The 15,501-nt window shown below is 42.4% G+C and overlaps 1 protein-coding gene across 1 annotated transcript; it reads right to left on the reverse strand.

Annotated features, from left to right (window-relative positions):
- Positions 1-1,795: 1,795 nt before the first annotated feature.
- On the reverse strand, positions 1,796-14,773 carry LOC134321442 (TGF-beta receptor type-2-like; the record flags this gene model as incomplete). Its single annotated transcript, XM_063003563.1, has 6 exons — positions 1,796-3,557; positions 4,215-4,336; positions 8,741-8,882; positions 9,573-10,312; positions 12,423-12,625; positions 14,640-14,773. Coding segments are annotated over 6 exons (1,491 nt in total), but the record flags the coding sequence as incomplete, so codon positions are not given.
- Between the last annotated feature and the right edge of the window lie 728 nt (positions 14,774-15,501).

A 15,501-nucleotide genomic window follows, 5' to 3' on the forward strand; every position in this document is an offset into this window, starting at 1 on the left:
AATGTGTGTGTAATGTGAGTTGTGTGTATATAGTGTGATTTGTGTGTAGTGTATGCAGCATGCTTGTATATAGTGTGTATGTACTGTGTGTGTAATGTGAGTTGTGTGTATATAGTGTGTGATTTGTGTGTAGTGTATGCAGCATGCTTGTATATAGTGTGTATGTAATGTGTGTGTAATGTGAGTTGTGTGTATATAGTGTGTGATTTGTATGTAGTGTATGCAGCATGCTTGTATATAGTGTGTATGTAATGTGTGTGTAATGTGAGTTGTGTGTATATAGTGTGATTTGTGTGTAGTGTATGCAGCATGCTTGTATATAGTGTGTATGTAATGTGTGTGTAATGTGAGTTGTGTGTATATAGTGTGATTTGTGTGTAGTGTATGCAGCATGCTTGTATATAGTGTGTATGTACTGTGTGTGTAATGTGAGTTGTGTGTATATAGTGTGATTTGTGTGTAGTGTATGCAGCATGCTTGTATATAGTGTGTATGTAATGTGTGTGTAATGTGAGTTGTGTGTATATAGTGTGATTTGTGTGTAGTGTATGCAGCATGCTTGTATATAGTGTGTATGTAATGTGTGTGTAATGTGAGTTGTGTGTATATAGTGTGATTTGTGTGTAGTGTATGCAGCATGCTTGTATATAGTGTGTATGTAATGTGTGTGTAATGTGAGTTGTGTGTATATAGTGTGTGATTTGTGTGTAGTGTATGCAGCATGCTTGTATATAGTGTGTATGTAACGTGTAACGTGTGTGTGTGTGTGTGTGTGTGTGTGTGTGTGTGTGTGTGTGTGTGTGTATTACACTGGTGCACTCTTTCACTGATGCTGGAGTAAGTAATCATCACCACGTCGTGCCTCTCTTCACTCTTCTGTCATTAACAAAACGAGACCTATAAACGAGTTCAGAGCAAACAAGAGCACGACTACATAAACACTGAGTGTGTGGACAGCAGTATTAAGTGATGCGCTGTGTGGTCAAAAGTAAGTGGACACCTCAGTTTAGTGAAACCGGTTATTTCAGCCACATTTATTACTGATACGATTTAAATCCATCTGTACATACACTTTTGAGGGACATTCTTAGAACAGACACTTTTGAAAGTATGTATTAAAAACCTATAGTAATAATCTGGTGATGCAGAAAGTACGTGGAACAGTGGACCTATTATCAAGGTTCTGGGAAATTCCAAACTGTCACCTTATCCTCATCGAATTTTGTCTGGATGCTCAGGTGTAAACCAAGAACCATTTAAAATCAGGTCTGTCATCAAGTAAGAAGTTGTTAAACACTTCGTCAAGTGACACTGTCCACAGTCGAGCAGGCTTTACAGGCTGCCTTTGAGCTCTGGGTAAAGTAAAGCCTACACGACTGTGGACAGGGTCGTCTGTGTTTCTGCAGCTTCTAATTCATACCAAACTTGTTTTTTTTTTACCAAACAAATTTCATCCCAGCATAAGGTGACAACTGGGTTTTCCCTAGGACCTTGACAATATGACCACTGTTCCATGTACTTTACTATGGGTGCATTTAAAAAAAGCCCTAGTTATATGGACACATACACCGATCAGCCATAACATTATAACCACATCCTTGTTTCTACACTCACTGTCCATTTGATCAGCTCCACTTACCATATAGAAGCACTTTGTAGTTCTACAATTACTGACTGTAGTCCATCTGTTTCTCTGCATACTTTGTTGGCCCCCTTTTATTTTATGCTGCCCCATGACTTTTAGTGCCAACTGTAGAGCGAGCTTTCCCATAAACAATATAAAGACACGTTCAAATCAATGAATTTGTTTTTATTTTTAAGCAGACAACATTTCTTCAACATTTCATTCATGATCTCTCTCTTAAGTAACGCTCACACTGGAACGTTGCTGTTAATGTTGCTCTGTGAAGAGGGCGCGGTCAGGCTGAGATGAAATGATACACTGTTCCTTATGGCTCTGACCACCTGAGTGATAGTGAACCCTGTTTCTAGTGAATAAGCTGCAGTCATGTTGGGTAATATTGTATGAAGTCTCAGATGGTACACTGCTGTAGTAAGCATGTGAAAACCATGTGAAGATCTTGAAAAGACATTGTGAAGACTTTTTAAGGACCCTGTAAAGACCTGGTGAAGACCTTTTGAAGACATTTTGAAAACCATTTATGGACCCTGTAAAGGCCTTGTGAGGCTCTTGTGAAGAACTTGTGAAGAACTTTTGAGGATACTGTGAAAATCTTGTGAAGACCTTTTGAAGATCTTGTGAAGACCTTTTGAAGATCTTGTGAAGACCTTTTGAAGATCTTGTGAAGACCTTTTGAAGATCTTGTGAAGACTTTTTGAAGATCTTGTGAAGACCTTTTGAAGATCTTGTGAAGACCTTTTGAAGATCTTGTGAAGACCTTTTGAAGATCTTGTGAAGACCTTTTAAAGATCTTGTGAAGACCTTTTGAAGATCTTGTGAAGACTTTTTGAAGATCTTGTGAAGACCTTTTGAAGATCTTGTGAAGACCTTTTGAAGATCTTGTGAAGACCTTTTGAAGATCTTGTGAAGACCTTTTGAAGATCTTGTGAAGACCTTTTGAAGATCTTGTGAAGACTTTTTGAAGATCTTGTGAAGACCTTTTGAAGATTTTGTGAAGTGTTTGTGAAGACCTTTTGAAGACCTTTTAAGGACCTTGTGAAGACCTTTTGAAGGCATTGTGAAGACCTTTTGAAGACACTGTGAAGACCTTTTAAGGACCATGTGAAGGCCTTGTGAAGACCTTTTGAAGATCTTGTAAAGATCTTGTGAAGACCTTGTGAACACATTTTAAAGACCTTTTGAAGACACTGAGGACCTTTTGAAGACACTTTGAAGACCTTTTGAAGATCTTGTGAAGACCTTTTAAAGACCTTGTGAAGACATTTTAAAGACCTTTTGAAGACACTTTTAAGACCTTTTGAAGATATTGTAAGATTTTGTGAAGACATTGTAAAGACCTTTTGAGGCCCTTTTGGGGATCTTGTAAAGACATTTTGAAGACCCTGTGAAGACCTTGTGAGGACCATGTGAAGATCTTGTGAAGACCTTTTGAAGAACTTGTGAATACCTTGGAAGACCTTGTGAAAAGCTTTTGAAGACCTTGTAAAGACCTTGTGAAGATCTTGTATCAGCATTTTAAAGACCTTGTGAAGACCTTGTGAAGATCTTGTTAATACCCTTTGAAGACCTTGTAAAGACCTTATGAAGACCTTTTGAAGGCCATCACAACAGAGCAGATGGTTAGGTGAATTTCTCCTGAGTTTCTCCTGTGGATTTGGTTATCCATGGAAGTTGCCAGTCCGAAACTGCTTGGTGCAGAAAATCTCCAGCAGAACATAACTTTTAAACCCCTGATGGGATCTTCTGAGCCACGCTCGTCCTCCTCTCAGTCCGTGTTGAGCTTTTTCTCAGAGTCGCAGATGAAGGAGGAACGAACCAGCTCATCAAACCTCTCAGTTACACAGTGAGCCGTCAGTCGAGCTTCAGGATCCTGATCCCAGCATTCCACCATCATCTCACACACGGCTGCCACGCCCTGATATACACAAACACAGAGGAATTACTACCGATTTTACTAGTCTATAGTGACCATCCAGAAACACTACAGACACGTGCAGATGAACTTTGTGGGTATACAATTACTGACTGTAGTCCACTTTACTGTTCACTTTAAAAGGGACCCCCAAATGGGCGGTAGTAGCTCAGTGGTAAGGTTAACAGAACTCACTGGACTTGTTATTAGAAGGTTGCTGGTTCAAGCCCCACCATCGCCAAGTTGCGCCCCTGAGCAAGGCCCTTAACCCTCCATAGTCATGATTGTAAGTCGCTTTGGATAAAAGCGTCCGCTAAACGCCGCTGACCGGACGTTGTCTGGGTTCTGGATCATTATCATCCTAACACTGACCCGTGCATGTTTATGACAGTAGTGTTTGCTGTTCTGTGTGTATGAGTGTAGCAGGTGCAGCAGTGTTGTTGGGATTTTTAAACACCCAAGTATCAGTGCTGAGAGGAGAACAGCACTCCAACCAAAAATATAAAGCCAACAGCATCCTGTGATCAGAAAGAGTCCACTAATAAACGACTTGAGGAAGATGACCACACATTGACCACACACTCTAACTGTCCCAACAACACTGCTGCACCTGCTACACTCACACCAGTACATGTATACACCGGGTGTGTTTGTACGTACCGGGTGTGTTCTCCAGCTGCTGTGGATTTCAGGTCGTTCTCTGTCTCTGATCACTGTGTCCTTCATGCTCTCGATACACGGATGGTCAAGCTTTCCAAACGGAGGCTCGTACTCCCAAACATCTACACACACACACATCTGTTTAGCATCTGGTTATCATTACAGAGAAAACAATAGATTATACATCATTGTGTTACGGTATACTGGGAGGTGAAAAGCAACTTTGATTCAACATAACACTGGACAGCCAAGACAAGATGCCAATCCATCACAGGGCAACACACACCAGTTTGCTTGACGGTAACTGGCAGTACCTCCAATAGCGGAGCATCTGGATGTGGTATCCTACAGAATCAGTGTTCTCCAGGCTGAGTTTGGACTCCAGCACCATGTACCTTACCGCAGTGGTCCCCAACCACCGGGTCCGTACCAGACTCCACAGCCCTCATGTCCTCTGGCATTGAGGATTCTTGGCCACCCTGCAACCTGTCGGCGGTTTGTGGCTTGTCCCTCCTTGGACCACTGTCAGTGGGTAGTCACTCCTTGCTGTCTCAAAGATACTTCAACCCAGTCATTATCAAAAGCCCTCAGGTCTTTGTGCTGATCAGATCTGCTGCGTTCATCACCATCAGCACAACATCTAATAACCATGTACCTGACCGCAGTGGTCCCCAACCACCAAGCCACTGACCGGTACCGGTCCGTGGGTCATTTATTACCGGGCCGCACAGAAAGAAATGAAAAAAGCAATGAAAACACAGCTTCCATTTCCAACTTCCTATCTTTGTGAAGGGGGATTTTTTTTGCAGTGATGGCAACCAAAACAAAGTTAGGGAGTAGACTGGACATAAGGAACACACTTCAGGTGTTATTATTGTCTCCTATCACCCCTAGGTGGGAGCATCAGGGTTCCCTCTGATTTTCCATCATTAGTGAGTAGTGTTGTTATGCACTTTGTGTCTTTTATTATGCTCGTCGTATAACTGTATTTTAAATCTCTAAATGTTCTCGCCAGTCCGTGAAATTATGTCTTATATGAAACCAGTCCGTGGTGCAAAAAAGGTTGGGGAGCGCTGCCTTAGTATTTATTGTATTTGAAGATGTTAATGCTAATATTTAGCTAGTCACCAAACAGCATTTATTGTATATTAAGATGTTAATGCTAATATTTAGCTAGTCGCCAAACAGCATTTATTGTATTTGAAGATGTTAATGCTAATATTAAGCTAGTCACCAAACAGCATTTATTGTATTTGAAGATGTTAATGCTAATATTAAGCTAGTCACCAAACAGCATTTATTGTATTTTAAGATGTTAATGCTATTTTTAGCTAGTTGCCAACAGCATTTATTGTATTTGAAGATGTTAATGCTATTTTTAGCTAGTCGCCAACAGTATTTATTGTATATTAAGTAGGGCTGTCGAAGTTAACGCGATAATAACGCATTAACGCGATTTCAATTTAACGCGATTAAAAATAATAGTGCCGTTAACGCAAATTCTAGTTAATGTTGAGACTTGACTGGTAGAACAAACGTTTTAATGTCGGACTTGCCACCGTTTTTCATTTGCGGTTTGTTAACATAATGTAACCGAGCGTTGTAGTGATGCACTTATAAAGAAATAAATACTCGCTATATTCACAAGTTGTCGGGAGCAGAACACTTTTATTAACTTATTCTGTTAAGGTACCAAATACCGGAAAGCTGAGTCAAGCACGTTAGTCCATGCACTATGGAAGCCCCAAAGGGTCAAAACACACTCACTTCGTGTAGAAACGGCCATCAAACTATTGTCACGATACAAGCACAGAAAAGTCTGTTACAATAACTACGCCTTATCCCACCTAAAGCACCGCTGATCTACAATGTTTGCTGATGGAGAAATTCTAACCTACAATCTGACATTTACTGCCTAGTATGTGAGTGAATAAAACTCCCTTACAGTTTTCTCTTGTCCCAGCAGTTTTTAACATCTGTACATTTAGCATAAAATGTGTTCACCATTTTAATTGTAACATTTCACTTAAAAATCCTTGTTTTCTATAACATTTACACAGATTTTTTTTTAATGTGATTAATCGCGATTAACTATATGAAATTCTGAGATTAATCGCGATTAAAAAATTTAATCGTTTGACAGCCCTAATATTAAGATGTTAATGCTAATATTAAGCTAGTCGCCAAACAGCATTTTTTGTATTTTAAGATGTTAATGCTAATATTTAGCTAGTCCCCAAACAGCATTTGTTGTCGTAACACAGTCCTTATTAGCCCCATTAGCATTTCATCTTCAGTAGCCTGAGCAAAAACATCTAGTCGCCAAGCTACTTCAGGATATAACTTGTTTGCTGTGTCCTATAATTAGCGAATTGCTAGCCCTATGAATTTTCCTAATTGACTCTGGATTGCTGGTGAACCCCTTGCCTGGGCTATCATTACACTGCCCACAATGTGACCCATTCCTTAATGTCTGAGTGGGCTCAGTGTGAGCTAACCCGTCCAGTCTCCATGTAGGTTCTGCATTGGGAATTCCCAGTTCCACAGAGGCCTCACCAGTGCTGACTGATTATAACCAGCTACAGAAACCCACCCTTCCCAAACAGCGTGATCTCCTGGATGACGGTTAGAGTTAGCATAAATGCTAGTAAAAACTTGCCCAACACAGCAGCGTTTGAAACAGCGCTATCGAAAGACGACCTGAGCCTGCAGGGAGAGATTTCAGACACAAAATGTATCTTAAACACACTGTACGCACAGGAAGTGCAGAAACAGCAACAGGAAGCAGATATTTCCTGTTTTTGATAGGATTGATAGCATCTTGTTAAGAATACAGACAACATTTCTTTATTTTAGTGCAAATGTCATTAAATTAACTGAGATTTTTAAAAGTGTCTGCTAATTTTAGCACTTAGCAACTACCCCACTGGAATTAATATATGTGTTTCAGGGCTCATCAATAATACAACTAAACATGACAAGTTAGCTTGCTAAACATTGCCTACACAACCCAGTTGGTTGGCTAGCTCAACACTGGAGCTTCCTTAACTTACTGTGTTGTGGAATTTAATAAACATCAGCATTTTCGTAAGCGTCTGAAGTTTATCAAATTCCACAACACAATTAAAAATAGTATGAATGATTAAGGAAGCTCCAGTGTTGAGCTAGCCAACCAACTGGGTTGTGTAGGCAATGTTTAGCAAGCTAGCTTGTCATGTTTATCTATATTTATCTCTTAGAACTATTGTCTAGCTAGCCAATACTTAACACATATACTCTAATTCCAGCCTCCTTTATTCCAGTTAGTATCAACATCCTGATGTAGGAACCTTACTAGAAGCTAGTACTCAATCTTTGTCTATGCACTCTGTACATTAACTTAATTTACAACCCCAAATCAGAAAAAGTTGGGACATTATGGAAAATGCAATTTTTTCAAAAAAAGACCTGGATTGCTGATTCATCTGACCACAAGACACGTTTCCACTGTGTGATGGTCCATCCTAGATGCCTCAGAGCCCAGAGAAGTCGATGCCGCTTCTGGACATGGTTAACATAAGGCTTCTTTTTTGCACAGTAAAGTGTTAAGTATCATTTGTGCAGTAAGTCTGTATTGTAGAGCTTGATAAAGGTTTGATAAACTAATCCCTCACCCATGTGGTTATATCAGCTAGTGTTGAGTGGAGGTTCTTGATGCCGTCTGAGGGATGGAAGATCACGAGCGTTCAGCTTAAGCTCTCACCCTTGTCCTTTACACACTGAAATTCCTTGAATGGTTTAATTATATTCTGCACTGTAGAGGGAGAACATGCAAATCCCTTCCAATCTTTCTTTGAGGTTCATTGTTTTTAAACATTTCAATCATTTTCTCACACATTTGTGGACAAACTGGATCCTCTGATCATCTTTACTCATCAGAGACTCTCAGCCTTTCCTGGATGCTGCTTTTGTACCAAACCATGATTACAATCACCTGTTCACATCATTATTTAGGTTTTCACCTCATTACTAGCCCTAAATTGCCCTGTCCCAACTTTTTTTGGAATGTGTTGCAGGCCTGAAATGCAGGAATGGATGTTTATTAATAAATGAAATAAATTTGAGCAGATAAAACATGAAATATCTCAGGTTCATCCTGTCTGACATCAAATAAAAGTCAAAGTAAATGTAAGAAACTCTGTGTTTTTATATTATTTACATTTTCCATACTGTCCCAACTTTTTCTAATTTAGGGTTGCAGTTTGCTAGCTGGTTCTGGGCTGGTTTAGCTGTGTTCCCAGTCTGTGAAACTGACATCGATCTGGTCTGGATTCTTGTCCAGTTGTTCGCCTAGGCTGGTCATGCTGATTTTTGTTGGTCAACAACCAACATTCTTTATATTTTAAGCTGTTTGATCTCTTTTGCTAGTCACCAACCAGCAGCATCGTATGAGTACAATGATCATGCTAATGTTTGTTGTCACTAGCCAGCATTTGTTGTATTTTAAAGTGTATTTTAAAGTATTTTAAAGTGTCAATTGGCGGTACCTCCAGCAGCGGTGCATCTGGAGGTGATCTCCCACAGAACCAGAGCCATGGAGTAAACGTCAGCCTGCTTGAAGGACTCGATGTTCTCCAGGTTGAGTCTGGACTCCAGCACTTCTGGCGCCATGTACCTCACCGTACCAACCTACACGGAGAGATGTAATTAACTAGCATGTCAGCATCAACATGTTACCTTCTCTACACATTATTTTTACATTTTACACTTTCAGCATTTAGCAGACGCTTTACAATTGTGACAGTATACAAGCTGAGCAATTGAGGGTTAAGGGCCTTGCTCAAGGACCCAACAGTGGCAACTTGGCGATGGTGGGGCTTGAACCAGCAACCTTCTGATTACTAGTCCAGTACCTTAACCACTAAGCTACAACTGCCCTTATATTTTTTGGTGCCCCGTGTGAGGATCCAACTCATGACCCTATTTGAATTTTAAATACACTATATGGTCAAAAGTCTGTACGGAAGTTGTAGCCTAGTGGTTAAGGTACTAGATTAGTAACCAGAAGGTCGATGGCTCAAGCCCCACCACTGCCAGGTTGCAAACTGTTGGGCCCCTGAGCAAGGCCCTCAATTGCTTAGACAATAAACTGTCACAGTACTGTAAGTCGCTTTGAATAAAAGCGTCCGCTAAATGCCGATTTTCTGAAGCTGTTAGTGTAGGTGTTACGCAGCAACTTGGGTCCTGAGGACTAGGGTTCAAGTTTTGCATGTACTTGTCATGTCTGGATGGGTTTTCGTCAGGTCCTTTAACCCTTTAGAAACATGCAGAAGGTGAATTGGCTGCTCTAAGTTGCCCTAACATGTGTGTGTGTGTTACCTGTCCTTGGTTAGCCAGTTCGTCTTTGCTCATGTCGCTGTCCAGTCGAACGCTGAGTCCGAAGTCGCAGATGCAGCAGCTCAGATCGTCCTTCACCAGCACGTTGTCGCTCTTCAGATCTCGGTGGGCCATCGCCGCTTTGACTCCGCCCGTCTCTGTCCGGTCCCCGTGCAGGTGAGCCACACCCCTGGCGACATCCCCGCCCATCCTGCAGAGCGACGCCCAGTTTACGCGGTGCGCTCTCAGGTAGTCGCGCAGGTTTCCTCGCTGGTGATAGGCTGTGATTATCCAGTACTGTCGCTCGGCCGGGCGCTCCTCCGCTGTCAGGAAGTGCAGGACGTTCTCGTGATGTAGCTCAGCGTCCAGGAAGATCTCACGCTCCCCCTTCCACGAGAGGAACTCCTCCAGGTGGAAGATTTTCACCGCCACCATCTGGAATGCCTCGTTTTCGCCCATCCTCTGGCCCAGCCGAGCACGGAACACTTGGGAGAACCGGCCTTTCCCCACGATTCCATCTAGCTGGATGGGCAGGAGCTCGGTGTTGTGGTTGAGATGGTTGGAGATGCTGTCAGAACGTCCGAGCTGGCCGATGAGGACGGAGCGCTCCTGACCGCTGTTGCATTTTAGTTTGGAAGGACGGAGTGTGTAAACTTTACAGACGTACATGAAGGACACGAGCACGAGGGCCAGAACCACGAAAGGAACCAGGACCAGGAGAGCCATCGGCGGTGAAGGAGGTTCTGCAGAACATCAGGACAAAATTGCATCTTGGGAAAAAGTATTCAACCCCTTTTCTTTCACACAAATGACTGGACACAATCTAACTAGGAACCTTGTTTACCTTTGGCAGCAGTTCTAGCCAGAAGACTGCCAGTCCCTACCTTAAAACCATCTTCATAACCTGATGCTACCACCATTATACTTCACAGTGAAGATTAAGTAACCTGACTCATTTGCCTGGCTTACTGCTCACATTTTTTTCAGCTGGACCCTTTACTGCTCGGCTGTTCAGGTATGATGCTACCACCACTATACTTCACAGTGAATATTAAGCTGCTGGCTCATTTGCTTGGTTAGATCTACAACACACTGACTGCTTAGTCTTTAGTCTGATCAGATCACAAGACTAGAGCTTCTTGATCCAGATCTTCTGTCCAGGTATTTCTGGTAAAACTTAAAGAATGTAATTAATGCGTTAAAGACCTCTTTGTACTGTGAGCCATGTGTTTTCCCCTACCAACTCTAACCAGACTGCCAGTTCCTGTTGCCCAAAACCATCTCCATAACCTGGTGCTACCACCACCATACTTTACAGTGACAATTTAAGTAACCTGGCACGTTTGTCTGGCTTACTGCTCACATTTTGTCACCTGGACCTTTTTTTATTGTTCTGCTGTCCAGGTATTTTTGGTGAAACCCATTGGATGTCATTGATGCTTTAAAGATCTTTGTACTGTAAACCGTGTGTTTTCCCCTACCAACTCCAACCAGACTCCCAGTTCCTGCCTTCAAACCATATACATAACCTGATACTACCACCGCCATACTTTACAGTGGAGATTCCTGGCTCATTTGCCTGGTTAGAGCTACAACACACGGACCGCTTAGTCTTTAGTCTGATCAGATCACGAGACTGGAGCTTCTAGATGGCAAATCTGGCGTCCAGGTATTTCTGGTAAAATCCATAGGGTGTAATCGATGCTTTAAAGATCTTTGTACTGTGAACCATGTGTTTTCCCCTACCAACTCTAACCAGACTGCCAGTTCCTGCTGCTCAAAATCATCTCCATAACCTGGTGCTACCACCACCATACTTTACAGTGAAGATTTAAGTAACATGGCAGGTTTGTCTGGCTTACTGCTCACATTTTGTCACCTGGACCTTTTTTTTGCTCTGCTGTCCAGGTATTTTTGGTGAAACCTATTGGATGTCATTGATGCTTTAAAGATCTATTTGTACTGTAAACCCTGTGTTTTCCCCTACCAACTCCAACCAGACTCCCAGTTCCTGCCTTAAAACCATATTCATAACCTGGTGTTACCACCACCATACTTTACAGTGCAGGTTGAGTTACCTGGCTCATTTGCCTGGTTAGATCTACAACACACGGACCGCTTAGTCTTTAGTCTGATCAGATCACGAGACTGGAGCTTCTTGATGGCAAATCTGGCGTCCAGGTATTTCTGGTAAAATCCATAGGGTGTAATCAATGCTTTAAAGATCTTTGTACTGTGAACCATGTGTTTTCCCCTACCAACTCTAACCAGACTGCCAGTTCCTGCTGCTCAAAATGATCTCCATAACCTGGTGCTACCACCACCATACTTTACACTGGACATTGAGCTTCCTGGCTCAATTGACTGGTTATATCTACAACACATGGACTGTTTAGTCTTAAGTCTGATCTGTTCAAAAGACTGGAGCTTCTAGATGGCTAATCTGGCGTCCAGGTATTCCTGATAAAACCTGTTGTATTAAATAGATGCTTTAAAGATCTCTTTATACTGTAAACCATGTGTTTTCCCCTACCATCTTTAACCAGACTGCCAGTTCCTGCTGCTTAAAACCATCTCCATAACCTGGTGCTACCACCACCATACTTTACAGTGAAGATTGAGCTTCCTTGCTCATTTGCCTGGTTAGATCTACAGCACCTGGACCGCTTAGTCTTTAGTCTTCCATCCTCGTATTTCTTGGATTTAACTGATTTGGATACATCAACTGTTTCTGCAGCTCAGAAGTCGAATTGACAGCTGATGATTCTACCTAATTCCTCCAGTTCATTAAAGGTTTTAAGGAGCAGCTTGACCTGGGCAGTGTGGCTGTAGTTTCATAATTTCATAACTCACCGCTGGAAGTTCGTGGTGTGAAGACGAGCTGGTCGTTGCACTCATCTTCGATGCAAAAGCAGATGTACACATCTGGGCCGAGGTGTCTGTACTGTTTCATCACACACTCGGTGGCGTTGTAGTTGTCCGGCATCACGCCATGGAACGGTTCAGACGGAGGGTGACACACCGTCTCCACCGTCACGTTCTCTCCGTCCCTGCGCCTTTACATCAATAATAAAAAATCAATAATTAATCATATTAAATAATCTCCAGCGTCATGTTCTCTCCGTCCCTGCGCCTTCACATCAATAATAAAAAATCAATAATTAATAATATTAAATAATCTCCAGCGTCATGTTCTCTCCCTCTCTGCGCCTTCACATCAACAATCAATAATAAATAATTAATAATATTAAATCATCTACAGTGTCATGTTCTCTTCCTCTCTGCGCCTTTACATCAAACTAATAACAATAATCAGGATAATAAAATTAAATATAATAAATAAATACTGTAAAAATAATAATGGGGCGCTCGGGTGGTGCAGTTGTGTGTTAGGGCATTAGACAGACACACTGACAGATTTGAGGAACGGAAGGTTGAACAGGGTCTCTTCCAGAGGCACACACAGTGACTTCAGACTCGACTCTGACTTGTTTAAAATGACTCAGACTCGACTCGTGACTCACAAAAAAATGACTCGTGAACAACAAGAGTCCCTAGCGTCAGCATGTGTTAACATTAGTTACGTGTGACAATTATAAATATATATATATATATATATATATATATATATATATATATATCAGTGGCGGCTGCTGGTCTTCCAAAGAGGGGAAGCTCATTGTCGGCTTACATCATAAAATTTGTCAATTTATTTATACATAAATTCTGCCCTCCGTTCCTTTTCAAGAAAATGGCCTGAAGTGGGTTGTAGTTTGTCTTTCGACTTCACTCGCAAAATCCGCGATGGGACTGACGCTCCCAGTGATGGTGTAGATCTCAAACTAGCTGTCAATCAAAACGGGATTCAGCCTTTTGACTGATCCTCCAATCATCTTGCAGAAGCTCCGCGTCCAGACCCGCCCACAGCTCCATTCACCCCCAGAGACGCTCTGCATCCGGGGGTGGGACAAAATCACGGCATTTATACAATGACCAGCGAGTTTCGAAGCAATGAAAAAAACCCTCCATGCAGCCCCATTGAAGTGAATAGACGCTCAGCTTCTACGGCAAAATGCACTGACGCTCCGGGAATGTATGAGAAGTTCGAGTCAGTGGATTTGTGATAAGTAGCTGATTCTGAACGAATTCGTCTTCGAGATGAACGTGTTCTAACACATTTGTAGTCAATAAATGTTAAAACAACTGTACATATTTGACCATTTAATTTTTGACATTTTAGGGGAAGCTGAGCTTCCCTTGCAGTCTTAGAGAAATCGCCACTGATATATATATATAATTATTATTATTATACATTTTCTGCTCTCTAATAACGCTCCGGCCGTCTTAACTCCGACTTAACTCTAGCCCAAAGACTCGTGACTTAACTCGGACTCTAGCCTAAAGACATGTGACTTGACTCGGACTCCAGTCTAACGACTCGTGACTTGACTCGGACGCTAGTCCAAAGACTTGTGACTTGACTCGGACTCTAGTCTAAAGACTCATGACTTGACTCGGACTCTAGCCTAAAGACTCGTGACTTGAATCGGACTCTAGCCTAAAGACTCGTGACTTGACTCGGACTCTAGCCTAAAGACTCGTGACTTGACTCGGACTCTAGTCTAACGACTCGTGACTTGACTCGAACTCTAGCTTAAAGACTCGTGACTTGACTCGAACTCTAGCTTAAAGACTCGTGACTTGACTCGGACTCTAGCCTAAAGACTCGTGACTTGACTCAGACTCTAGCCCAAAGACTCGTGACTTGACTCGGACTCTAGCCTAAAGACTCGTGACTTGATTCGGACTCTAGCCCAAAGGCTCTCTTCTCACTGCCCCTGTAATATATGATCTCCGGATTGGTTCGGACTGGGGGGTCACATGGAGCTTAGCGTGTCACTCCTTAAGTGATATGGCTCTGTATGGGAACCCAACACTGGCAGGTGATTAAGAGCGGCATCAGAGGGGGTGTGTGGTGATTCCGTTAACACCAGAACGGCACATGTAATTAATTGCATGATGTCCACATACTTCTGGATATCGTGTACATGTAAAACGGAGTTCGCGTACCAGGCGGCGGCGCAGATCTCGTCGTCTCCGGCGCAGATGGACGTGATGTTGCAGCGTGACGTACAGATCCCGCTGGAGTTACAAACGCTGGGCTTGACGTCACAGAACATACACAGCTTACGCAGTCGGAACAACCTCGGGTTCGACTGGGACTCGATCGGACTCGCTGAAACACATGATCATTTTATTTTATATTTATAATAACACACATTTATAAGTATAACGTGGATTTTTTACAAGGGCGCGATAGTGGCAACCTGGTAGTGGTGGGGTTTGAACCAGCAACCTTTTAATTACTAGTCCCGTACCTTAACGGTTAGGCCACCGTACACAGTACTCGGACACGTCTCTATACAATGTGCACATCTGGATTTAGGCAGTTTATCCCATTCGTCATGACAGATCCTCTCAACCTCTCAAGAATAGATGGGGAGCCGCTGTGAACTGCATCATCAGGTCCTTCCACAGTTGTTCGATGGGGTTTAAGTCTAGGTTTTGGCCGGGCCACTCAAGGACATGTACAGACTTGCCCCAAAGTCTCTCCGGTGTTGTTTTGGCTGCATGATTCGGGTCACTGTTGTATTGAAAGGTGAACTGTCACTCTGGAGGAGGGTTTCTTCAAGGTTGCATTTATCCGTCCTTCAGTTCTTACCAGTCTCCCTGTCCCCGCCCTGCTGCTGAGAAGCACCACACAGCATGATGCTACCACCACCATGTTTTACCTTTAAGATGGTATTTTTCAGGGAGAGTACAGTGCTCATTTCCGTCAGCATGTGAGTTTGTAGGCACTCTAAATATTCTAAATAAACCTAAGAAGAATAAGCAACACTGTCCACAATTGAGTGAGCTTTATAATCACCAT

This window comes from Trichomycterus rosablanca, chromosome 1 (assembly GCF_030014385.1).
Source record: "Trichomycterus rosablanca isolate fTriRos1 chromosome 1, fTriRos1.hap1, whole genome shotgun sequence".
NCBI lineage: Eukaryota > Metazoa > Chordata > Actinopteri > Siluriformes > Trichomycteridae > Trichomycterus > Trichomycterus rosablanca.